At 45.9% G+C, this 26,790-nt stretch overlaps 1 protein-coding gene across 4 annotated transcripts in view; it reads left to right on the top strand.

Annotated features, from left to right (window-relative positions):
• TBCE (tubulin folding cofactor E) overlaps positions 1–26,790 on the top strand; it is a 439,454-nt gene that overhangs the window by 307,309 nt on the left and 105,355 nt on the right. For 3 of the 4 annotated variants that reach the window (XM_063443380.1, XM_063443379.1, XM_063443382.1), the window contains one exon: positions 25,759–25,827. The exons of the other annotated variant lie outside the window; for it this stretch is intronic. In XM_063443380.1, coding sequence (XP_063299450.1) covers positions 25,759–25,827 — 69 coding nt within the window. The remainder of the gene's footprint in view (positions 1–25,758; positions 25,828–26,790) is intronic. 4 annotated transcript variants of the gene reach the window in all.

The raw sequence follows: 26,790 nt of genomic DNA, 5'->3' as shown, positions 1-26,790 counted from the left end.
CCCCTTAAGGACCGTACTGTTTTTGCGATGTTGTACATTTGTGTCCAGGCCTCTTTTTACACTTTTGTGGTGTTTGTGTTTAGCTGTAATTTTCCGCTCTCTTATTTACTGTTCCCATACAAATTATACATTGTTTTTTTCAGGACAAAAAATGGCTTTCTTTACATACCATTATTTATATCATCTCATGTAATTTAATAAATAAAAATAAAAAAAAAAATATGATGCAAAATTTAAACAAATACATGTTTTTTTTTACTTTTACTTGAAAAATCTTTTACTCATCTACAAAAGCTAATGAAAAAAACTGCTAAATAGATTCGAAATTTTGTCCTGAGTTTACATGCTTTTTTTTTTTTTTTTGCAAGTTATAGGGCTATAAGTGATATGGATTATTTTAAAATAAACAAATATGTTTAAATGTCTATCTGTTACTGTCCAAATCTGAGATGATTAAATTGCGTATACGCAGAAGTAAATTCACACTGACACACGGAGTTCAGGTTAAAAGCACTTTGAGAAAATTTAATGGCATCTGGTTAAAAAGCGGGCTCGCAGACCCTTATAAGAGCAATATTACATCATCATTGAATATCAAGATAACAACAAATAAACATCATTAATTGGATTAGGTGTTAAGTGGCTATGTCAATGTCCACCCATCAATATTATTAATTGGTTCAAGTACTTAGTGCCTGGCTAGGTGTCCTCCCGAGAGGTGGCGTCATCTTGGACACGGGTGTGGACAGATGGCTCAGGCGCCATTTTACTCAGCACGAGGCTTTACTCGATGAGAGGGGGGCTTGGGGCGTCATTTTGGGTAGTTAGTGATGTCAGACTCGGGGTCAGGTTCAGGGCCTTTTTTATGAAAGAACATTTCATTAGAGCAGTTTCTCATGAGCTAGCTATAGTATACTTTGTTTCATGTTACAGGAACTTGATAATTCCGGTGTTAGTCATGTCCTTCTAGAAAATACATTCTCTATCTAATATTCTAAATGCTGTTAGGAAAATCTGTCATATAATGAAGTTAAATGGAGTTAGTACAAAAATGTAATACAGTTTTAATAAAGGTTTTTAATAATGCTACATCAGTCCCCCCTATGAAATGTTAGACTCTAAAAAAGATAAACTTTATTTGTTAATACCAGAAGACGTGTTAGCCCAAAGGCACAGAAACCCTGTGACCGCTAGCTAGATGTTATTGCAAAGTGCAATCCTGTCCCTTCCTTTCCCTAATAGGCTGCAGCACATCTGTCAATACGGTCAGGAAATCTCTTCACTCCGCTGGTATCCCGCAGTGGCTTGTCCACCACATCTCCGCACGGCAGTCAGTTCCATAGAGACGGACGCTGTCCCTAAGCTGGTTCCCTACCTAAAACTCTTGCACTTTATCAGTAAAAGGGATAGTTTGCAGCGGTATACAGGGTGAGTTGAAATCTTGGTCATCAACTGTCAGATGTGCAAAAGTTGGTGCCGCTTGGTCTACAGTCTTCTGCAGAAATTTTCTTAAACAGGGGAGGACACAACAAACGAGAAGAGCGACAATAAAAAGAAAAATTAGTAATGCTATACCAATATGCATTAAAGCTTTTTGCCATCCTGTCATCCAACCAAACCATCTTTCCCAGGGATCTTTTATCCCAGAATTCATTTTTAACTCTTCAGAGAGCTTATTTAGTTTCTCTATGGCCAAGGTGACTTTACCATTAGGACCTGTGTTTTCTGGGATGTACGTACAACAGGTCATGGTGTCGGGCAGTATTTTACATACACCCCCCTTTTCAGCTAGAATCATGTCTAAGGCCATTCTGTTCTGGAAGGACATTTGGGATGTGGCCTGCAGCTGTTCGGCTAAACCCTGGAGGGCATCTCTGGTGTAGTTAACAAAGCGTTGTTGGTTGTAATAAATGTAATTTATCCAATTTAAATTCTTGTTTGCAGTAACTATGGTAAAAAGTGATTCAAACCCCGCAGCAACTTCATCTCTTGCTTTGAATTCATTAGGCACCCCAATGGCATCAATATAAATGTGGGGGTCAAAACTGCCTCTTACTGGGGCTTCACGCTTGACCTTGGCTGGTGTGTGTATGGACTCATGTATGTCAGGGTGTGTGTCAGAGATAATATGTATAGGCATGATGGCTTTAGCCAGGGTACACTCCCCCCACCATTCCTTGTCCATCCTGGATCTTAGCTGTAAATCCCCACACAACCAGTAAATATCCCCTAATGACCTAGTATGGAATTGTAACAGGTACATAGGGACAGTTCTGTAGGTGGCACAATAGCCTTTGGAGAAGTTGCCCAAGAACTTACCAATTCCATCATAATTGGCATAACAGGTGTAGTTTCCCTTATAAACCGTAACACCATCTGGGGGTTTGACATCCTTGGTTAGGAGAGGGTATTCTACTGTCCATGCTCTGCAGAGGGACCTATTAAAGTTGTAGTGGTAGGCAAAAAGACTCAAAACACATTCTTCTATATCTACTGGCAAAGTCAAAGGTACGGTGCCAAGGTGAGGCCGGGCACCACCACACACATAGCATGCGGTTCTGTTATGTTTGTTGGCATTGTATTTCATCCATTCTAACCATAAATTAACATCATTAAAACCTGTTTCAGCGGCCATTGCATCTTCAAATGTGGGGTTAGCAATGGCCATCATGTCTTTAAAGGACTGGATGTGTGGTTTTAATGGATTTGAGACCATGTGGGTGGCCCCTTGCCACTCTGGAGAGTGGCACATATCGTTTAGGTAGAAGTGCCTCAATTTGTTATAGGACCCTTTCTTCCAATACATTCCCATTACATACTGGTCTGCATCCGTTGGACTGGGATGCTCTATGTTTAGGATTAATTTCATGGGTGTACCTCCTCCAGGCTTCCTTAGAGTCATTCTTTGGAGGAGGGATCTACCATGGTCATCTACCTTAGATAAAGCACTTTTGGGTTTGTAACCCCAGGCAGGCCCAGCATTCCACCCTGCAGCCCCCCAATGGTTACAGTTATGTCCCCATTGTTTGTCAACTACACAAACATAGGGGTCCTTTACATGTGGGATATCTCTATAGATAGTTTGAATTTGTGACGTGGGAAATGGGCAGTCTACAATGTCACAATAATCAAAAGTGTATGTAGCCACACGGGTACATGAGGAATTGTACCAGAAGGTATACCCACTGGCATCTTTAGTAATGGCTACTTGTTGGGCCTTAATTAGGTTAATTAAGGAGATGATGTACCAGAGGTACATGGTTGTGCGGTATCTGCTTCCTCTGGGGCAGGAGTCTTCTTGCAATGGGAAGCGTGGATCCAATGTGGCCCGCCGGCCAACTTGACGGAGGTTGAAGTGATCAGGAGAACTTGGAATGGTCCGTCAAATCTTGGTTCCAGGGTGTGTTTCCGCACAAATCTCTTGACCAGAACCCAATCTCCGGGAAGCAGGTTGTGGGTACCCGTATCAAAATCGGGATCTGGAATTGAAGAGAAAACTTGGGCATGTATTTTGTTCAAAGCACTTGCAAGTTCAGTTACATAATCTACTAAAACATCAGTTTGAAGCTGTAACTGTTGAGGGTAATAACAACCTAGTCTATGTGCAGTCCCAAATAGAATCTCATATGGGGATAGTGAGTGCTTCCCTCTAGGTGTGTGCCTAACGCTGAATAAAGCTATTGACAAGCTTTCTGGCCAGGGCATCTTTGTTTCTTGTGACATTTTTAACATTCTGGCTTTTAGGGTGCCATTCATACGTTCCACTTTGCCACTACTTTGCGGGTGGTAAGGGGTGTGAAAAGCTAGGGTCACTCCCAGAGCAGTCCAAATTTCTTTAGTCACTGTTGCTGTAAAGGCTGGGCCCTGGTCACTTTCAATAACTTCTGGAAGTCCAAATCTACATACAATATCTGTGAGCAGACGTCTTGCTGTTGTTTTTGCAGTGATATTGGTTACTGGGTAGGCTTCAGGCCAGCCTGAAAACATGTCCACTATTACTAGTGCATATTCATGAGGCCCACTCTTGGGCATTTGTATGTGGTCAATCTGAATTCTCTGGAATGGGTACATAGGCTTAGCCAGGTGTTTCAAGGGCACTTTGGTTGGTTTTCCTGGGTTGCATTTTGCGCAAATGACACAGGCCCTACAGAAGCTGTTGATCAGTGTTGTGATTCCAGGTGCTTCATAATACTTCTGTATGAGGGCAGCCATTAAGTCTTTTGACAGATGTGCAGGTCCATGTGCCCATTGGACAACTGCTGGATATAGGTTCTTAGGAAGGCAGAATCTAAAGTTGTTGTAATATACTCCATCCTTTAGGACTGCTCCTTTCTTCTTCCATTTCTGTATTTCTCCAGGGGCAGTTGTAGCTTGCTGTTCCCGTAGGACTCTTAGGTCAGTAGGAAGAGTCTGCAAGGTAAAAATAGGAATTTCCTCGTGTCCGGACACTTCTTCATCCACTTCCTGCAATTTTCTTGCTGCTTGCTTAGCAGCCTGATCAGCTAAGTGGTTGCCCTTTGCTTCATCTGTATCCAATTTCCCATGTGCCTTTACTTTCAAAATGGTCACTTCTTCCGGGAGTAGGAGGGCATCCATTAGTTCCTTGATTGCAGAACTGTGTTTGACTGGCGTACCGGCAGTGGTAAGGAATCCTCTTGTTTTCCAAATTAGTCCGAAGTCATGTGCCACACCCAGAGCGTATCTTGAATCTGTGTAGATGTTGGCACGTTTTCCTTCGGAGATCTTGCATGCTGAAGTCAGGGCTTGTAATTCAGCTTCTTGTGCAGACATTGTTGGTGGTAAAGATGATGACTTGATAACTTCATCTGTTGTGGTTACGGCATATCCTGTGTGGTATTTTCCTTCTTCATCAGCATACCTTGAACCGTCCACAAACAGAGTGAGATCAGGATCTGCTAATGGATCCTCATGTACGGTTGGTAAATGTATTGTCTCCATTTTCATCTGTTCAAAACAGTCATGAGGTGTCTCTGGGTCATAGTCATTCACTATGACCAGATCATGAAATTCATTTTCCAGGAAGTGGCGTGGCCACGCCTCCAGGTGGTCAATTGTTGGGTATTTGGCAATGCCATTTTCCTGTAGCTGTGATTCATTCATGGTGGCCCATAATTTTGCCATGGGCCCAAGATCATTCCATAATCTTGTTTTTAACTTGGTGACAGGGACATGTGGGATGGCAATGTCCCAATGACGATACAAGTATTTGAGTTCTGAAGGTAGATGAATCAAGACCATGCTGTTGCCTTCAGAGTCACAGTAGAAGTCTTGTGCAGTAAGTTTCACTTCCACCAGATGGTAGAGCTCATCTTCATAGCAAGGTTCAGGAGTGATGTTTGGCTTGTACCACATGGTACAGAAGGCATATCCTGCTCCCTCACAGAGAGGTGTTTGTCCATCATGAAAGGATAAATCAGGATGCATTCTCTTGATGGTGCCAGCAAGAAGGAAAATGTAGGTTTCATCCATGATAAACCCATAGTGGATACCTCCCTCAGGTAGTGGGAGAAGAGTGGACGGATTGAGAACTTGACATCTTTGGATGGTAATGTTGTCAGGTAATAGGAGGTGACATTGAAGACGGAGGTGTCTTGCAGGAGAGACATGCTTGAGTTGTACTTGGTTGATGATGGCAGAAATGTCATGAGGGGCCAAGACAACTAGAGGGTGGCCAAGGACCAGGTCTGCAGTTCTTTCAATTAGTTCTCTTGCTGCAAAAACGGCCCGAAGGCAAGAAGGGGTCCCTCTGGCCACAATATCCAGCTGGCAGGAGAAAAATCCAATAGGCCTTTGACGGCCTCTTGATTCATTTGTTTGAGTAAGGACTCCTGTAGCATGGCCTTGTCTTTCAGAGACAAATAACTTGAAGGGTTTGGTATAGTCTGGTAGGCCAAGAGCAGGAGCAGATGCAATGGCACGTTTTAGTGTACAGAAGTTGTCTTGTGCTTCATTGGTCAGGCAGAATGGGTCTGACTTGAGTGCATCATAGAGTGGTTGCATGAGCAGAGAGGCTTCTGGGATCCATGCTCTGCAGTAGGAAATGAGGCCTAAGAAGGCATGTAGAGATTTTGAAGTCCTTGGAGGTGGAATATCCAGTACTGCTCTAACTCGGTCACGAGTGAGATGTCTAGTACCCTGTGATAAACAATGACCAAGGAAAATAACAGTAGGTTGACAGAATTGTAGCTTGAGAAGTGAAACTTTGCATCCTTGTTCTGCCAAATAGCAAAGGAGATTAATTGAGCATTCTTCTGTTGTGGGTATGTCATCTCCACAGAGCAGCAAATCATCCACATACTGGAGCAGGACAACTTCTGGATGGTCTGATTGCCATGGATCAAGGATAGAGCACATGGCCTTTGCAAATTGACTTGGAGAGTTTTGTGCCCCTTGGGGCATGACAGTCCATGTATACTGTTGCTTTTCATGTGTGAAGGCAAACAGGTATTGACAAATTGGATCCAGGGGTACACTGAAGAAGGCATTGGCCAGATCAATGACTGTGAAGTATTTTGCAGAAGGTGGGACCCCAGAGAGGAGAGTATGTGGGTTTGGCACAATAGGGGTGTCCAGGACTGTTGCCTCATTCACTGCACGGAGATCCTGGACCATTCTGTACTTCTCTGGTTCACCTTTTGGAGTCTTCTTCTTCACAGGGAACAATGGGGTATTACATTTTGAATCACATTTAACAAGAGCACCCTTCTCCAAGAGTGCCTTGATTTGAATTGAGATAGCTGCAGCTTGAGCTGGTTTTAAAGGGTATTGTGATTTCCTTGGTAACTTTGCTCCTGGAATGAGTTTTACCACCACAGGTGAGACTTTTAAGTGACCTATGTCCTCTGGGCCTGATGACCATAGTTTCGCAGGAACAGCTGTCTTTAGTGAATCAGGGAAATTAGATCTCAGTTCCTTTGCATCCCCATGGGGTTCTTCTAAATGGAGCATCAGAGGCAGGGAGCACAAGGCTGAGGTATCTGACACAGATAGAGGGGTAGATAACTCTACTTGTCCATCTGGAGTGAAGATGATAGATGCCTTCAGGCGTGAAAGGACATCAGCGCCTAACAGGTTAATGGGGCATGTGGAGGACACCACAAAATGAGCAAGCAAGCTAGGGTAGTTGCCAACTCGTAATGGAGTTGTTAAAGGACTTTGTCTTGGTAGGCCATCCACTCCTACACAAGAGACATCAATATTTGACAGAAATGATGGGTCTGGCAGATCTTGTTCTCGTAGAACACTTCGGGCTGCACCTGTGTCAACAAGAAATGTAAGAGGTTGTCCTTCAATGGGTAGAGTCACAGTGGCAAGTGGCCCCCCCTTATCCCCTGAAGACACTGCCATGACAGGGGTTAATGACACAGGCTTGCCAATTTCCTAATCATCTGGTTCCTCAACAAATGGAACTGTTTTTGGGGCCTTGGGGGTAGGAGCAGACTTAAAAACCTTCTTGGGTTCTGGGCAATCATTTTTGAAGTGCCCTTTTGCTTTGCAATTGAAGCAAAATCCATCCTCGGGTTTGGTGCCTTTTGGAACAGGTCCGGGGCGGGACACCATGAGAGGAGCTGAATTGGGCTTTCTTGGAGTCTGAGCAGATTCCAGTGCCCTAGCAACTTGGAGTAATGTATCCAGAGGAACAACTCTAAATTCAGGACGTGCAGCAATGATTCCCTTGCGTATGGAGTCTTTGATGCCTAGGACAAATGAACCAGACAGCATTTGAGAATGAATCTTATTAGTAAGATCAAATCCCAAATCTGTAAACACTTGAAACAGTCTTGCATGGAACCTTTCCACTGATTCTCCTTTTTCCTGTACAATATCAGTAAGGCCAGCAGCCTGATCTGCAAGTTTATCCTTAGCCCATTCCTTTAGCTGATTGCAGAATGCTACTCCGGAGGGGTAATCAATGTCACTTGTAAGCAAATCTGTGCTGAGGTGGTGGGCAATGCTGGGCCAGTATGCATCTCCGGCTTTGATAGCACAAATGCTTAGTAAATCTCGCCATGCGGCGGAGTAAGTCTTTTGAATTTGAACTATTCCTCGGTAAAAAGGCATAGGTTGTTTCTCTGGGTCAGGGAGTGATTTCATCAGAGCACTAGCCTGAGTAGGATTAAAAGAAACCTATTTAGGAGGAGCCTGGTCCCCCCGGCCCGTATGTCCGAAAGGATCATCAAGGGAACAGCGAGGCGGAGGCCCCATGGCATCCGGTGAGCCCCGGTAACCATGAGAGCCAGCCTCCTCATACTCATCTTCGTATGTGACCTGGACCCCTCTGGGAAGTGGGGCCGCTTGAGGTGTCAGGACCGGGGGGTATGCGGGGATCCCGGATGCTGGGGTGGCCAGTGGATTATGAGCTAGGGGTGAGTAGTCACCGGGAAGTACCGGCATTAGGGGTGCTGGATTACTGGAGGCCGCCATATTGGAGGCGTGAAAGGAAGCTGCGTTAGGGTCAAGGGAGGTAGTGGCGGCCATGTTGGATGTGGGCACATCCGGGGTAGACTGTACCGGATTGGGCGTGAACGGGGTCTGGGGAGTGGATTGGGAAAGGAAGTAGGCATGGTTTGGATAGGGCAGGGCCATGGGGTAAGGGAAGGGGTATGGCCAGGCCATCTGGGTAGGGGCTAAGGCGGAACCTGGGGAGGGCGGGATAGCTGGGCAGGGATTAGGAAAGGAGGTGGGATATCCGGGGTATGGAAATGAAGCTGAGGGGGTGGGAGGAGTAGGCAGGAGAGAGGATGGAGAGAGATTAGCAGAGGCAGGTGTAGTAGGAGGGACCGGAGTGGGTGTAGTGGGATTGACAGTAGCAAGTGAGGAGGGGTTAGTGAACTGGGTGGATGCAAGTGGGAGGGTAGGATTATTAACGGAGAGAGAGCGTAGGGAAGGAATGACGGACGAAATGGTTGGATTAGACAGAGAAGGTAGTGTAGGGATGGATGGGGATGATGGGGGGGAAAATAAAGATCCATCAGAATTCAGGACCGGACAAACAGGGGAAATGACGGGATGGGTGATGGGAGGATTGGGAGTGGGGAACATTGTCAGCTGGCTGTCACTCACTGCTGACTGAACCTTGGGGATAAACATCCCCTGGGCGCCATTTTGGGGCGCTGGCTGAGGGAATGCCCCAGCAACATAATTATTATGATATACATACAATTTTACACCTTTGTGATCTATTTCTTCCTCAACCCAACCTTCCTGCTGAATAGCTCTTGCTACTTTGTACCAGGCTTCTGCAGTACGTAGTAAATCATTATCTGCAAGCTTGCCTTTCTTCTCTGTCAGTAATCTACGCCAGCTTTCTGGCTGTAATCTACCACATGAAGGCACAGCAATCTTACACACCTTAGCAATCTTTTCAACTCCCTTAACCATCTCTTCACCCTCTCTGTCTTCAACTAGATCACACGCTAACCAGCCCTTACTGGGCTTTTCTAATCCCTGTCCCATTCCCCCTATAAAAGGCGTCCCAGATATAGAGGAAAGAAGATTTAAACAGAGTGTCTACAATGCTCGACTGCCACTTGAAGGGTGGGTCCGCAAGTGCGTCTTCCCAAAACGTAGACTAGTCACTAATTCCGCCTACCCGAGGTAGCCACGGATTGGAGCGAGGTGAGAAGTGTGTGACCAATCACTTCTCTCACAAGAGAAATAGGAGTGGAAAGTGTAAATAACACAGGAAGTAGAGTAAAAGTAAAGTGAAAGTAGAGACAGACACAGGAGTTTGAATGACTCCCAATTAAAACAACAATTCAATTGAAATACAGTGCATGCATCACAGTTCAAATAAAATCAACAGTAATCCCTTTCCTTTACTCATGTGACCAAAGCCACCTCCCTCAACCTCGTGTCCCCACTCGGAGAATGACTTCCTCAAGTCTCACTACCAGCGGCCACGAATAACAGCTAACACTGGCCCGAGATCCGTATGCCTCCCCCGTTACAGCGGTCCATTAAGTGTGACCACCACTATCCTCACCCTCGTAGCGCCCCTACGGACCCACCCGTAAGTCTCACTACCCCGTGGTGATAGAGACTGCAATGCCTGCCCGAATCCACGCACCACAAATAAAATTGGAATGCCACCAGCCTCAGCGCTCGAAGCTGGAGGGTACCACCTCTCTGCAAGCAGAGCTATGTGCACAATGAGGCTAGCTATGCTATCAAAGTGACACCATGGGGAATCCCCAGGAAGCAGTGAATCTACACCCCTCCACAGACTCCCCCCACCTCTTTTTCCTTACTGCTGCAGCTACCCAGCACCTAAAAGAGGTAAACAGGCAAAGAAGACCCCCAGGAAACTTCCACAGGTCCACCCCCCTTTTTCCCTGCAGCCACAGCCACGTGGCTCCTAAAAGGGGTAAACAGGCAAACAAAGGACCCCCCAGGCAAACACCCACAGGTCCACCCCCTTTTATCCCAAAAAGGGGCAAACAGCCAAACACTCCACCCGGGCACTTAAGCTAGACAAACCAATACAAACACACCCAGGCAACAGGCAAAATGCAGGTAAACAGGTGGGTAACAATAAGGCACCGGGCAAGATATTGCCTGTCTTTGATGTCCTCCCGGTAGCAGTCACAGACACTGGGACGGGTCAATCAAAGGGGCCGGAATATACCGGGATGCTGCAGATTCAACCGTGTATTCAGAGGTGATCAGTCTCCTTTCCTTCCCCCTGGATTCCTCCGTCCAGCAGCGTCTTCATAGGACGGCTTACCGGCCAAAGGCCATAGCCCGGTGCCCCACGTTGGATGCGCCAATTGATATGGATTATTTTAAAATAAACAAATATGTTTAAATGTCTATCTGTTCCTGTCCAAATCTGAGATGATTAAATTGCGTATACGCAGAAGTAAATTCACACTGACACACGGAGTTCAGGTTAAAAGCACTTCGAGAAAATTTAATGGCATCTGGTTAAAAAGCGGTCTCGCAGACCCTTATAAGAGCAATATTACATCATCATTGAATATCAAGATAACAACAAATAAACATCATTAATTGGATTAGGTGTTAAGTGGCTATGTCAATGTCCACCCATCAATATTATTAATTGGTTCAAGTACTAAGTGGCTGGCTAGGTGTCCTCCCACCGAGAGGTGGCGTCATCTTGGACACGGGTGTGGACAGATGGATCTTACTCAGCACGAGGCTTTACTCGATGAGAGGGGGGCTTGGGGCGTCATTTTGGGTAGTTAGTGATGTCAGACTCGGGGTCAGGTTCAGGGCCTTTTTTATGAAAGAACATTTCATTAGAGCAGTTTCTCATGAGCTAGCTATAGTATACTTTGTTTCATGTTACAGGAACTTGATAATTCCGGTGTTAGTCATGTCCTTCTAGAAAATACATTCTCTATCTAATATTCTAAATGCTGTTAGGAAAATCTGTCATATAATTAAGTTAAATGGAGTTAGTACAAAAATGTAATACAGTTTTAATAAAGGTTTTTAATAATTCTACATCATAAGTACAAGCAGGAGATTGCAGTTTCAAAACATACATTTTTTTAAATGTATCAATAGTGACATTATAACACTATTATCTGTCATAAATCTCTTGAAAACACCACCATGTATATATATATTTTTTTAAGTAGACAACCCAGGGTATTCATCTAAGGCTATTTTGACACTTTCTATGCAGCCATTTTACCACCAGTCTTTGCCAAACTTCGTATAGGTAGTTGTTGTTTTTTTCACATAAATTGCAATTCAGGTATAAACTCTCAGATCCTGTTATGTGTCACTGCCAAACAACACCCCAATATGTGTTCAGCAACATCTCCCGAGTACAGTCATACCACCCATGCATAGGCTTGTCGGGTTGTTTGGGGGCTAAAAGGCCACATTTGGCAGGTGCGCATATCCATTTTTCAACTTGGAATTTTGACATGTAGTCAACCTGCGCACATGTCCTATTTGGGACATTTGTAAGGCTGGACAATGTATTTTACCCCCACCAAACCATATATTTTTAGAAAGTAGACACCCTAGGGTATTTTAAATGGTGGTATTTTAACACTTTCCATGCACTAATTCTACCACTTTGTCAAACTTTTAGGTAGTCATTTTTTTGTGTTTTTTCACATTGTACTTTAGGCATGAATTAACAGATTGTGTTATGCGTCACTTGCAAACAACACCCTAATATGTGTTCAGCAACATCTCCTGAGTACAGTGATACCACCCATGCATAGGCTTGTCGAGTTCTCTGAGGGTTAAAATACATTATTTGGAGGGTGCGCATATCCATTTTCCAACTTGGAATATTGACATGTAGTAAACCTGCGCCCCTGTCCTATTTGGGCCAATGTATTTTACTCCCATCAAACCATATATTTTTAAAAAGTAGGCAACCCAGGGTAATTTAAATGGTGATATATTAACACTTTTTATGCACTAATTCTACCACCAGCCTTTGGCAAACTTTTTAGTAGTAATTTTTTTGTTTTTTTTACACACACATTGTACTTTAGGCATGAATTAACAGATCCTGTTATGTATCACTGCCAAACAACACCCCAATATGTCTTCAGCAACATCTCCTGAGTACAGTGATACGACCCATGCATAGGTTTGCTGGGTTGTTTGGGGGCTAAAATGCCACGATTGAGACTTGTACATATCAGTTTTTCAACTTGATATATAGGTATGCTTGGCCTATCTTCAGTTTGGCTACAAAAGAAAGGGAGCACCAAAGTGCTAAGTTCCCAGCATAGTGCGTTCAGAGTAGAATCTTTTTTCTTTAACAGCAACAGCTATCGGCTCCCCCATATTCAGGGGATTGTATTCTACCATCTCCAGTTGATATTTTTTTTTCAAGCTCTGCATAACCATCAGGATCTTTACAGATAGATCCAGTGTATTATTTTGTAACTTGATAGCTTTATAGAGTGTAAGGGATACTTTGTTCCCTCCCCCCCTTTTTTTTTACACTCTCCTGTTTTGTTATCATATATGTTGCCACAAAGGTTATTTTCTACTACTTGAAGCCTTGGGTGTATCCTGTTGCTATCATATTGAGCCTCTATATTTAGAGACATCTCTACAGCCTTATTCTATAAGCAGGTTCATTCCCTTTAGGCACCATCAGCACTATCTACTTTAGTCTTTAGATATTTCCATAGACTATATCTATCCCTACCCCCCTGTTTTGTTCATAGTGGTCACGGTGCATTAAGTTTTATTTATTTATCCATACCTCTTTTTTGGGGGGATCATATTGTTTATGATGCCCGCAATAAAGTTATTTTAAGTTTGTTACTTAAGGCAGAACAATATCTGCAGAACTATTCTACAGTGCTCCTAAAGCCGTTATAGCTTGGGATCACGCCTCTTTACTCTATCTTCAGTTTGGCATATTTTTGCATCCCCCAGTTAATGTTAACATCATGAAAGTTTAGATTTTTATAGAGTAGACATTCCAGGGTATTGTATATGGGGTTTTCACATCCTTCCCCCAACCATTGTGCTAAACAAATTTTAGAGAACGTGCATGGGGGTAATTTTTAATTTGGCTTTTTATGCACACGTCATCTGGTTTTGGCCAGCCAGTTACCGTATATACTCGAGTATAAGCCGACCCGAATATAAGCCGAGGCCCCTAATTTTTCCCCAAAAAACTGGGAAAACTTATTGACTCGAGTATAAGACTAGGGTGGGAAATGCAGCAGCTACTGGTAAATTTCTAAATAAAATTAGATCCTAAAAAAAATATATTAATTGAATATTTATTTACAGTGTGTGTATAATGAATGCAGTGTGTGCGTATGAGTGCAGCGTGTGTGTGTATGAGTGCAGCGTGTGTGTATGAGTGCAGTGTCTGTATGAGTGCAGCGTGTGTGTGTATGAGTGCAGCGTGTGTATGAGTGCAGTGTGTGTGTTTGTATGAATGCAGTGTGTGTGTGTATGAATGCAGTGTGTGTGTATGAGTGCAGTGTGTGTATGAATGCAGTGTGTGTATGAATGCAGTGTATGAATGCAGTGTGTGCAGGGCCGGTGCAAGGATATTTGCCCCCCCCCCATATGTCCTGACCTCCCCTCCTCCTCCCTCAGTGGTCCTTACCTCCCCACCCCCGTGTTCCTTCACCCCCCTCCCCCAGTGGTCCTGACTCACCCCTCCCCTAGTGGTCCTTACTTCCCCCTCCCCTCCCCTAGTGGTCCTTACTTCCCCCTCCCCTCCCCTAGTGGTCCTTATCCCCCCCTCCCTCCCCTAGTGGTCCTTATCCCCCCCCTCCCTCCCATAGTGGTCCTTATCCCCCTCCCTCCCATAGTGGTCCTTATCCCCCCTCCCTTCCTCCCATAGTGGTCCTTATCCCCCCCTCCCTCCCATAGTGGTCCTTATCCCCCCCCTCCCTCCCATAGTGGTCCTTATCCCCCCCCTTCCCTCCCATAGTGGTCCTTATCCCCCCCCTCCCTCCCATAGTGGTCCTTATCCCCCCCTCCCTCCCATAGTGGTCCTTATCCCCCCCTCCCTCCCATAGCGGTCCTTATACCCCCCTCCCTCCCTCCCATAGTGGTCCTTATCCCCCTCCCTCCAATAGTGGTCCTTATCCCCCCCTCCCTCCCATAGCGGTCCTTATACCCCCCCTCCCTCCCATAGTGGTCCTTATCCCACCCCCTCCCTCCCATAGCGGTCCTTATACCCCCCTCCCTCCCATAGTGGTCCTTATCCCACCCCCTCCCTCCCATAGTGGTCCTTATACCCCCCCCCCCTCCCACAGTGGTCCTTATATCCCCTTTTTTATTATTTTTTTTATTATTATTATTTTTTTTTATTATTATTATTTCTTATTTTATTTTTTTTTCGTCCCCCCTCCCTGCTTGATACATGGCAGGGAGGGGGGCTCTCCTTCCCTGGTGGTCCAGCATTGGCAGTTCAGTGGGGGGCTGTGGGGGCTGTAAGAGAGTTTACTTACCTCTCCTGCAGCTCCTGTCAGCTCCCTCCTCCTCTGCGCCGTCCGTGCAGCTCCTTCTATCAGCTCACACTGTAAGTCTCGCGAGAGCCGCGGCTCTCGCGAGACTTACACTGGGAGCTGACCGAGGTGCTGAACGGACGGCGCGGAGGAGGAGGGAGCTGACAGGAGCTGCAGGAGAGGTAAGTACAGCTCTGCCAGCCCCCCTCTCCCCCGGTCTGTATTATGGCAATGCAAATTGCCATAATACAAACTCGGCTTATACTCGAGTATATACGGTATATGTTACTGCCATAAAACTTTTTTAATCAAATGCACGTTTAGCAGCATTCTCTAAACTAACTCCTGCAAAAATAATCTAACTGGAGATTTGGGGGAAGGAAACTGACTAACTAAAATGTGCTGCTTTCAAAAGAAAAAAACAGTGCAAAGGGGTGTCTGTCCTTTTCCCTTTTTTATAACAGACCCGGTAACGTTTCAGGGTATTTTTTATTTTTGATTTTTTTTTTTGCAGTTGGTGGTATCTTAAAAATAAAATGTCTGGACTCCTCTGGCACTGTTGTTGGAACTTGACCATCTTCATAAATTATTGTGGAAATCAGCTTGAACTGAAATTGGAGAAAGGTGGTTCGTTGTGGATTCATTTTTTTTAAAGAGTAAAAATGAATTATGTGTTGCTACTTGCAACATGTAGCCACCTTTGTATACCAGGCTTTTGTCTTTCTTAAGATAAGATATGGCTGCATCAGCTGATCAGCCAAATCAACACCCCCCTTGTGCCTGTTATAAGCCCTGACGCAAACAGGTTTTGTCTGTACCCTGCCTCGGACATTGACGTCTGACATGCTTTCGTCATGAATGGTTGTTAGCATGTGAACATCCTTCCTGTCCTTAAATTTTAGTGCAAGCAGTTCAGCTTTGCGCAGAGCTTTGCATTCACCTTTTTTTTTATTTGGCCTCCATGAGAGTTCTGGGGAAATCCTTGGCATTTCTTCTTACAGTGCCGCAGGCCAGTGTCTGCAAACGATAAAGAATTTTAAACAAGTGGACACTGCTGTAAAAATTGTCCACATAAAGGTGGCAACCCTTATTGAACAAGGGGATCAGTAGGTCCCAAACAAGTTTCCCACTTGTCCCCAGAGAGTCAGGACAGCCAGGAGGGTTCAGTTGACCATCTTTCCCCTCATATACACGAAAGGCAAATGTGTAGCCACTTTCTTTTAGCAGCTGGCTCACACACATATGACATGTCACTAGACGTGTCGCTAAACTGACCTGGGTCAAAATCGGACGCAGTGTCAGTGGCGTCAGAGTCTGACGCCAAGAAGGCATATGCCTCCTCCAAGCTGTACATGCGCTGCATGTTTCACACTAACAGACTAAACTAAGAAAATACTAAACACAATTTTTTATATATATATATATATATATATATATATATATATATATATATTTATTTATTTATTTACTAAAACAGTAATCCCTAAACTAACTCCTGTTAAAAGAATCTAATGCCTACACCTCACCACGCTAGCCCATCTGGGCCGCAGACCACCAGGGGACCAATCCTGGCGCATCACCCACACAGGCGGAGACCGGCCCGCCAAAGGCAGTGTAGCGGAGAGCCGATCTTGCACAGCTATTCTCCACTAGAGATTCCAGTGAGGCTCAGGAACAAGGTGATGTTAAGTCCATAGGCAAGGTTTCCAGCAGTATCCCCATCGCAATCCCAATAACTGGACGACACACAGTTTCAGGAGTAGACTGACAAGCTTTATTCCACAGTTCCTTATAAAGCCCTCTCCCCTGCAAGGGAGGAGGTTCTAACACTTAAGACATTATCCAATCTCTAAGTAGTAACCTCCCACAGATCTCCTCCCCTCCTCTAGCATCATAATCCCCTTATTGTGTACACAGTTTTCCCCGAGTTTTGGATGTACCCTAAATACTTGGGGTACATCCACAAATCCAACATCCCCAGATAGCTCTATTCTGGGGGACCAACATACTTAAAAATTAGCCCATTCGGATGAATGGTTCGTGAGATATGGGGTTCCAAAGATTTGACCGACCGCATGGGTAAAGTATCCGAAAACAGTTCCATGCATTTTGGCCCTGCGGTCGGTCACAAACAAGGGAATGAAAACAGGCGAATTGCCTGTGTTATAGAGCCTGGAGAGGGTTTGAATGAATTCCCTTGTTTATGGGGCTCTTTCTACCGAACGGCGGGTCATTCGGTAGTTTCCATACGAATTTCTGGAAGTATGGAGGTCTCAGCGGTGTTTGCCTAGTCAAGTGTCCGATTTTAGTTCCAGACACTCGACGGCAAAACACCGCTGTTCGGTAGTTTAAGATGGCCGCCGCCACGTGTTTGTTTCCCGAATGGCGGCCACCCAGAGGACAAAGACCACACTGCACTGATTGCCAATTACCTGTTTGCAACATTGTTGCAAACGGTAATTGGAGGCACACTCATTCCTGGGTGGTCTGGTTGTTCGGTAGTTTCATTCCCTTGTTTTATTTGAATGATTCTACCGAACAACTAGAGGAATACAATTCTTTACATACATTTAACTGTCATTATACCCGGATACCATGCTTTCTATACATGTACATACACATTAAACCAGCCATATGACCAAATACACTTATTCTCATACATGTCGTGGGACAGCCCGGTACCAATCCGCTACACTGCTCCCCCTTGCCCACAAGCCGGCATACACAGTCTGATCCAACACGGATCGGCTTGGGGATGTCCGGGGGCTCACGGATCATTTCTCTAAGTCAGTTTGTCTTGACAACCCGTCAGCATTTCCATTCTGCTTACCCGGCCGGTACTGGATATTAAAGTCAAAAGGCTGTAGCGCCAAACTCCAGCGCAGCAGCCTGGCGTTGTCTCCAGCCACCCGGTTCAGCCAGACTAACGGGTTGTGATCCGTGAGCAAGGAAAAGGGCTGTCCATATAAATAGGGTTGTAGCTTCTTTAGGGCCCACACCACAGCCAGGCATTCCTTTTCGATGGCGGCGTAGCTTACTTCTCGAGGTAACAGTTTGCGACTGATGTAAGCCACTGGATGTTCCCCGCCATCGGCCCCGACTTGACTCAGTACTGCCCCCAATCCAAACATAGAAGCGTCTGTGTGAACAAGAAAACGTTTAGTTGGATTGGGAGCTGCCAAGACAGGGGCATTTATCAGTGCATTTTTCAATTGTTGGAATGCCTGCTCACACTCCGGGGTCCAGTTTACTTGGCGGGGAAGGTTCTTACGGGTCAGGTCAGTGAGGGGCTTGGCCAGGGCGCTATAATTGGGAACAAACTTCCGGTAATACCCTGCTGTCCCTAGAAACGCTAAAACCTGGGTCTTAGTCCTAGGGGTGGGCCACTGGGCTACAGCCTCTACTTTGGCGGGTTCGGGTTTTTGTTTACCGCACCCTACTCTATGTCCCAGGTATTGTACCTCAGCCATGCCGATACTACACTTGGCCGGCTTCAAGGTCAGACCTGCTTCCCTTATCCTATCTAGTACAGCTCCGATGTGAGCTAAGTGTTCCTGCCACGTATTGCTAAAAATAGCAATATCGTCCAGGTAGGCACATGTATAGTCCTGGAATCCATCTAGGAGTCGATCCACCATCCTTTGGAAGGTGGCTGGGGCGTTTTTCATCCCAAATGGCATGACCTTAAACTGGTACAAGCCAAATGGGGTGACAAAGGCCGACTTCGGGATGGCGTCTGGGGCCAGGGGGATTTGCCAATACCCTTTACACAAGTCAATAGTGGTGAGGTATTGGCCCCTGGCCATTCTGTCCAGTAACTCGTCTATCCGGGGCATCGGATAGGCGTCAGATACAGTCTTCTCGTTCAATCTCCTATAGTCCACGCAGAAGCGGGTCGTACCGTCTCGCTTTGGTACGAGGACTACAGGAGATGCCCAAGGACTGTCTGAGGGTTCAATCACCCCCAGTTGGAGCATTTCGTCGATCTCCTTACGCATGTTTGCCCGTACCGCTTCTGGAATGCGGTATGGCGTCTGGCGCATGGGTAGTTGCCCTGGGGTCTCGACCCGGTGAGTTGCCAGAGGCGTGTATCCAGGTACATTAGAGAACGTGTCGCGTTTCTCTTCCAATAGTTGCTGTACCTCGATCCGCTCCTGTGGGCTCAGCCGATCTCCCAGCGTAACCTCCCCTAAATCTCCGGACAGCTGCCCATCCCCCAGCAAATCGGGGAGGGGTAAGCTGTCAAACTCTTCCGTGTTAGGGGCACAGATGGCGGTTACCTCCTCAGTACGCTCGTGGTAGGGCTTCAGCATGTTCACATGGAGCATGCGTCGCCCCCCAGTCCCTGTGCAGGGGCCGATAATATAGGTGGTATCGCATCTTTGCTCCACCACCTTATATGGGCCCTGCCAGGCGGCCTGTAACTTATCATGTCGGACAGGTTTTAAAATTAGTACCTTCTGCCCGACCTGAAAGCTACGGTCCCTGGCTCCCCGATCATACCATGTACGCTGGCGGGTCTGGGCCTCCTGAAGGTTTTCCCGTACCGTCTTGGTCAACGCTTCTAGGCGGTCCCGAAAGGCCAACACATATGGTAGGATGGGAGTGCCATCTGTGCTCCGGTCTCCCTCCCAATGCTCTCTAATAAGATCCAATGGGCCTCGGACCCTCCTTCCAAACAATAATTCAAACGGGGAGAACCCTGTGGATTCCTGCGGCACCTCCCGGTATGCAAATAGGAGGTGCGGCAGGAATCGTTCCCAGTCCTTGTGGGTCTCTGCGAAGGTTCGGAGCATCTGCTTCAAGGTACCATTGAATCGTTCGCAGAGCCCGTTCGTCTGGGGGTGGTAAGGGGCGCTGATAATAGGCTTAATGCCACAGATCCTCCAGAGGTGTTGGGTGAATTCTGCGGTAAACTGGGTACCCTGATCCGAGATAATCTCCCTGGGTAATCCCATCCGGGAGAATATCCGCATGAGGGCATCCGCGACCGTCTCAGCGTGGATGTTGGTCAGAGCCACTGCTTCTGGATACCTGGTGGCATAATCTACGACCGTTAAAATATACCGTTTTCCTGACGGGCTAACTTTATTGAGGGGGCCTATCAGATCCACCGCTATTCGGCTAAAAGGTTCCTCTATTATGGGTAAGGGGTGAAGTTTAGCCTTCCTGCGATCCCCCCTTTTTCCCACTCTCTGGCAGGTATCGCAAGTCGTGCAATATCTGCGTACTTCCTGGCTAATCCCTGGCCAGAAGAAACTCTGGGTTAGTCTGTACCTGGTGCGACTAACCCCTAGATGTCCGGATAGCGGAATATCATGCGCTATCCGGAGTAATTCAGCCCGGTACCGCTGTGGTACCACTAATTGTCTCCTCGCTATCGGGTCTAACCCCGTAATCTGTTTGGTTGTTTCCCTGTATAAAAGTTGTTTATCCCAGATAAACTTCTCTCCCTCCGCCCCGGGGGAACCCGTGCCAACCTTGTCCCTATACACCTGAAGCGTGGGGTCTGTTGCGACTTCAGCTACAAATTCATTAGGTGGAGCCCAGGGGACACATTCTAGAGGGGGGGTAGGGTTGCTTACCTGGACCTCCGGCAGTGTGTTGTGGTCCTGGGTGCGGGCCTGTTGTCGGGTGACTACAGGGTTGACCTCTCCTGTGGTGGGTGACTGGGGCTCAAAAGCAGAAGTGAGCCTCCCCAGATCGTTCCCCAATAAAACCTCCGCCGGTAAATGTGGCATCAACCCCACCTCCACTTCCCCTGCCCCCGCTCCCCAATGTAAATGTACCCTTGCTGTAGGTAGCCGGTACACTGCTCCCCCAGCTACCCGGACGGCAACAGTTTTGTTCAGTTTTGCCTGATCTGAAATCAGGTGGCTCTGTACCAAAGTGATGGTGGCTCCCGAATCTCGTAATCCCCGGACTGCTGTACCATTCAGATATACCGTCTGTCGATGGTGCCGTAGATTATCCACATTGGCCTGGACCGGATCTGCCTCGTGCAGTACCTCCCATTGTTCCACAGTAGTAATGGGGACTGCGGAACCATATGGGGTGGTGACTAGGTCCTGGTAGTGGTGGGCTGCGGCCGCCCTGGGTGGAGGTGGGCCTGGACGAATCCAGGTGGAACGGTCCCGTAGCTGTGGGCATTACCTTTTATAATGTCCCCACTTCTGGCAGTGATGACAGGGGCCAGCGGTGGGTTGTCGGAACCGGGGCTGTGCAGCGGGTGGTGGAGGTGGTGGTAGCGGTCTCGGTGGAGCTGGGGTGTAGTTGTTTCCCCCGAATGTTTTAAAGGTTGCTTTTGGAGCTGCAGGTTTTTGTGACCTGCGTGCATCCAGGTAGTCATCCGCTTTCCTAGCCGCCTCGGTAAGGGAAGTAGGGTTTCTGTCCCTTACCCATTCCTGGACCTCATTGGTTACTCCCTCATAGAACTGCTCCATCAGCAACATTTGTATTACATCCTCCATAGAACGTGCCTTGCTAGCTTGCACCCACCCGAGCGCTGCCCCCTGTAATCGGCATGCCCACTCTGCGTGCGAGTCCTTCTCTGTTTTCTTTAGATCCCGGAACCTCCGCCGGTATGCCTCGGGTGTTATAGCATACCTGGCGAGTATAATTTCTTTCACTTTACTGTAATTCCTTATTTCGTCATTAGGTACAGTCCGATATGCCTCTGCTGCCCTCCCGGTTAACCTTCCGGCCAAAATAGGTACCCAGTCCTCTGCGTTAATTTTATGCAGTGCACACAGTCTTTCAAAGTCTTGCAGGAAAGCGTCTATATCTTCCTCCACATATGTTTTAAAAGCCTGGTATGGTATTTTAGGCTTACCTTCCTGTGGCACATTAATTGCAGAGCTTTGTTCTGGTGCCTGTGTCCTTAGGATGAATTCTTGTACCTCGGCCATTGTCCTGGTAACAATTTCTGTTGGGGGGTTTTCCCCATAAAAGGATAGCCTGAACTGAACCTGCCTCTGGAATTCCGATCCTTGTGGTGTTCCTCCCGGCTCCCTCTGTGCCGGAACTGAATCGCCCTCCATTCTGTACTCTGCCATGAGTTCTGTAACAAGTACTGCTTTCTTCTTATTGCTGGCTTGTATACCCCTTGCCTCTAGGAGGTCCTTTAGCGTGGAGCGTTTTAGCGCAGAAAAATCAATCTCCATCCGTACTCCATTTACGCTTGTTCCTCTGTGAGTTTGGATCCCAGCGCTGCCAACCAATGTAGCGGAGAGCCGATCTTGCACAGCTATTCTCCACTAGAGATTCCAGTGAGGCTCAGGAACAAGGTGATGTTAAGTCCATAGGCAAGGTTTCCAGCAGTATCCCCATCGCAATCCCAATAACTGGACGACACACAGTTTCAGGAGTAGACTGACAAGCTTTATTCCACAGTTCCTTATAAAGCCCTCTCCCCTGCAAGGGAGGAGGTTCTAACACTTAAGACATTATCCAATCTCTAAGTAGTAACCTCCCACAGATCTCCTCCCCTCCTCTAGCATCATAATCCCCTTATTGTGTACACAGTTTTCCCCGAGTTTTGGATGTACCCTAAATACTTGGGGTACATCCAACATCCCCAGATAGCTCTATTCTGGGGGACCAACATACTTAAAAATTAGCCCATTCGGATGAATGGTTCGTGAGATATGGGGTTCCAAAGATTTGACCGACCGCATGGGTAAAGTATCCGAAAACAGTTCCATGCATTTTGGCCCTGCGGTCGGTCACAAACAAGGGAATGAAAACAGGCGAATTGCCTGTGTTATAGAGCCTGGAGAGGGTTTGAATGAATTCCCTTGTTTATGGGGCTCTTTCTACCGAACGGCGGGTCATTCGGTAGTTTCCATACGAATTTCTGGAAGTATGGAGGTCTCAGCGGTGTTTGCCTAGTCAAGTGTCCGATTTTAGTTCCAGACACTCGACGGCAAAACACCGCTGTTCGGTAGTTTAAGATGGCCACCGCCACGTGTTTGTTTCCCGAATGGCGGCCACCCAGAGGACAAAGACCACACTGCACTGATTGCCAATTACCTGTTTGCAACATTGTTGCAAACGGTAATTGGAGGCACACTCATTCCTGGGTGGTCTGGTTGTTCGGTAGTTTCATTCCCTTGTTTTATTTGAATGATTCTACCGAACAACTAGAGGAATACAATTCTTTACATACATTTAACTGTCATTATACCCGGATACCATGCTTTCTATACATGTACATACACATTAAACCAGCCATATGACCAAATACACTTATTCTCATACATGTCGTGGGACAGCCCGGTACCAATCCGCTACAGGCGGCGCAACACCAACATACAGGCCTCCAGGCCTGTGACGACAAGGAAGGATCTGGCCCCCAGAGGTACCCGAATCCGTGGACACAAGATGCCGGCCATGCTACAGGCCCGGAGCTGGGGGGCGCTACCGTGAACCTCCAATGCCGCAGACACGGTTCCCACCTGAAGGAATGGGGTGATTATCCAGCAAGCGGACGGCTCCACCCACGCGCACTAATGAACGCTGCCCAGACGCTCACGGACACTGACTATGCATACCAGGGCTTCTAACACATTTATGTTTGTGGCTGTGTCTATGCTATCTCCCTCTCCCACACAATACCACAGAAGCGCATTTAACATCTATCACTTATTGCAGATATCCATGTCACACACATACCTACTCAAGCTTACACACACACATGTGTATCTACTCCTGCAATCTAATCTCTTCTCTCTGTGACACAATGGACGTTTAAGCCTGCTTTTGAAATACTATTATGCAAAGCTTCCATGTCACTGTACTACAAGTATGTCATTATACATGTATATCGTTAAGCAAGGAAAGCTTGAGGACTGCCTTTGGGGCACCCCAGGCCTGCTTGTATCGATTTTATGCACTGCAAAAATAAAAAAATAAAAATAATCTAATGGAGATTTGGGGGAAGAAAACTGACTGACTAAGACAGTCTAAGACACAGATTTTTTTTAAAAAAAGTTAACCCTTAAGGGCAAATACAGACAGTACAAATGCACTGTCTTTAACAGATCTGGCAGGGAAGGGGTTAAAAGGGGATTTTTATTCACTGCTGATACTTTTTTATTCACACTGAAAACTCTGGAACATTTCTGCTACAACAATCACGATCTTTGTCTCTCTCGCCTCACAAAACGCTACAGATGGGAGAGAGGCAGAGATCAGTGTCAAAGTTACACCCACTTTGACACACGCCAATTGTGAGCGATCACGTGGGGTCAACTAGGGAGAGATAAGTGGAGTGGTGAGGGAAGGTGTGTAGGTGGAAAGGAGGATAGGTTTGTCTGTCTTCATCTTCAAAGTGGATTTGTTTTCTTATGTTAGGGTTGTACGTGAGGTATTTGAGGACTTGACAATGTGTCTATATTACATTCATCCTTGTGAGGTATTAGGTGTGTGTTTGTTTTATTGGCGCCATGCTTCCCATTTGTGCCATGCTATGGGCCAGAAATTTTTTGTTGCTTGCATTCGTATTGCTGTTTTTTCGTATTTTCTGGTGACATCGATCATCTCTAGGCATTGTTGTGTGCTAGGTGGTTTTTTTGTTTTTGTTTTTTTAATTTGACAATTTTTATTTATTTTATCTGTAAGCAATGTATTCAGGGTACAGAAAAGAATGGGATTATAGTTAATGAGATTAGATTTGTACAGTCGCTCCTTATACAGGGGGAGGGTACATAACAGAGGGGGGGGGGGTGCATCACAGGTTGATACATACAAGCATTTTTAGTAACATTAGATCCGCATTATTTCCAGTTCAGAGCGACAATATGTCCCCACAATAGCATGTCACAGGACACATAACATATAAATAATTTTTTAACGAATTTCTGCTTGTAGACATTAAGGCAGCAATGATCATATGGCATGTGAGGTACACATCTGCTTTCCTTAATGTTTTGGGCCATGCTAACAAGTAGGTAAGTTACAGGATTGTGTGGTAGTCTCACACCTGTGGAGCCCTCTATGGCGTCGGATATTCCTTCCCAAAAAGTGGTCAGCCCTGGGCATGCCCACCAAATATGTGTCATGATACTGGGTGTGACCCCACATCTCCAGCAGGTGTCTGGTTGTGAGTGGTCAATCTTGTGTAGCCTGGAAGGCACCATATACCAGCGATATAGTATTTTCCTGTTTATTTCGATGTGTGCTGTGTTCAATGTGAGGGTTTTGTGTGCTGTCAAAATCTGATACCATTCCACAGTTGCAAAGGTTTGGTTAAGCTCTTTTTCCAACTCTTTCATGAAGCTAAGTTTTTCTGTGTGATCATATTGTTTAGTTAGTTTGTACAAGAGAGACAGTAGCCTTTGACGTGGTTTCACACACATGTGTTCTATCTCTGTGAGCATGCTTCCCTGGGCTTGTGTTTCGTTGGCATTGCAGTATTTGTTTACCCAAGATTTAATTTGCAAGTATGAGAAGAAAGCTTTAGGTGGGAGGTTGTATTTGCATTTTAGTGTGCCATAATCGGACATATGTCCATTTGTCAATATTTGGGATAGGCAAGTTACTCCGCGCGAGTGCCATGTTCTATAGTTAAAGCCTGGGATAAGAACGGTTAAGGCCTGGATTTGAAACACCTGGGAGGCACATGATCATTGTATTTTAAGCATAACTAGTTGTGGTTGAGTGATTAAATGCAGGTCGAAGCAGGGTTAGTTATGCTGATATACTTCTTATTAATCAATTACATTACCTGCTTTGATAAATTCCAGCCCATTTGTAAGCACTCATTATAAAGGGATTTTCTATCTTATTGATATATATTTTTATTTTTTTTCAGAATATGGAGTTCTTGATGATGGAGAACTGAAAGAACAGCAGCCATTTGCCTTGAAAAATCAATTGCTAAGTAAAGTTCAACTATTTATTTTCAATTCAAATTATATGGCATAGCATTGTTTGTTTGTTTGTTTTTTTGGGTTATTTTTTTATTTTATTTTTTTTTTTAAAGAGGAAGGGGCAATTCCTTATTCCTTGCAACACTGTTTACTCAAAATACCCCATTTGGGAATACCCTGGGTGTCTACTTTTGAAAATTTGTCATCTTGGGGTACTTTTCTTTCCTAGGCTACTGTTCTGTCTCAGGTGTGACATCCAGAAAATCAATGTATCAAATGTCCTAGTTTTCAATGGCATGTATTTTATCTGGCCCTGTGGCTTCCAAAAAAAAAAAAAAACCTGGATAACTATTACATGGGGGTACTATTGACATATCCTGTGATTCATATGTGTGAAAAACACAAATGAGTGTGTAACTACAACATGTGGCAAGCTTTTATGATAAAGTGGTGTGACGAAAGCAACTTCGCCACTGTTTTTTGGAGGGGCCTGTTTGCCAGCCTCCTACCCTGGGACTGTGAGCCCTGTGATAAACTATGTTCAAAAGTACTGTTTCTGCCCCTTGGACTTTTAACTGGAACAGATTCAAACATGTGGCGGCGGCCATCTTAAATTGTCCAGCAGTAGTTTGTCGTCGAGTGTATGAGAGCTGTTCCTTTTATGGTCTCTGGGAGCGGAGGTCTCTCCCACACGGTCCTGGATGTCAGAGGTTGATCTAGGGTGGAAGGAAGACGGCGAGATTTCAGTTAAGCTACAGCGGTTGTTGAGTCTGCGGTGGTTGTGGTGTCCGGTGCGGTGCTTATAGTCCTCTGCGTCCGCTCTGAAGCATCCGTTAACGGAGGTACCCAGTCGGGGTGCCAGGTGGTCCGTTACAAGTGGCTTTACCAAACAGCTCAAAATACCCTATTTGGAATACCCTGGATTGACTAATTTTGAAAATTATATGCCAGCATGAGGATATTTTTTTTTTCTG

Source organism: Pelobates fuscus, chromosome 2, assembly GCF_036172605.1.
Source record: "Pelobates fuscus isolate aPelFus1 chromosome 2, aPelFus1.pri, whole genome shotgun sequence".
NCBI classification, from domain to species: Eukaryota; Metazoa; Chordata; class Amphibia; order Anura; family Pelobatidae; genus Pelobates; species Pelobates fuscus.
This window is presented reverse-complemented; position numbering and strand designations above follow the sequence as displayed.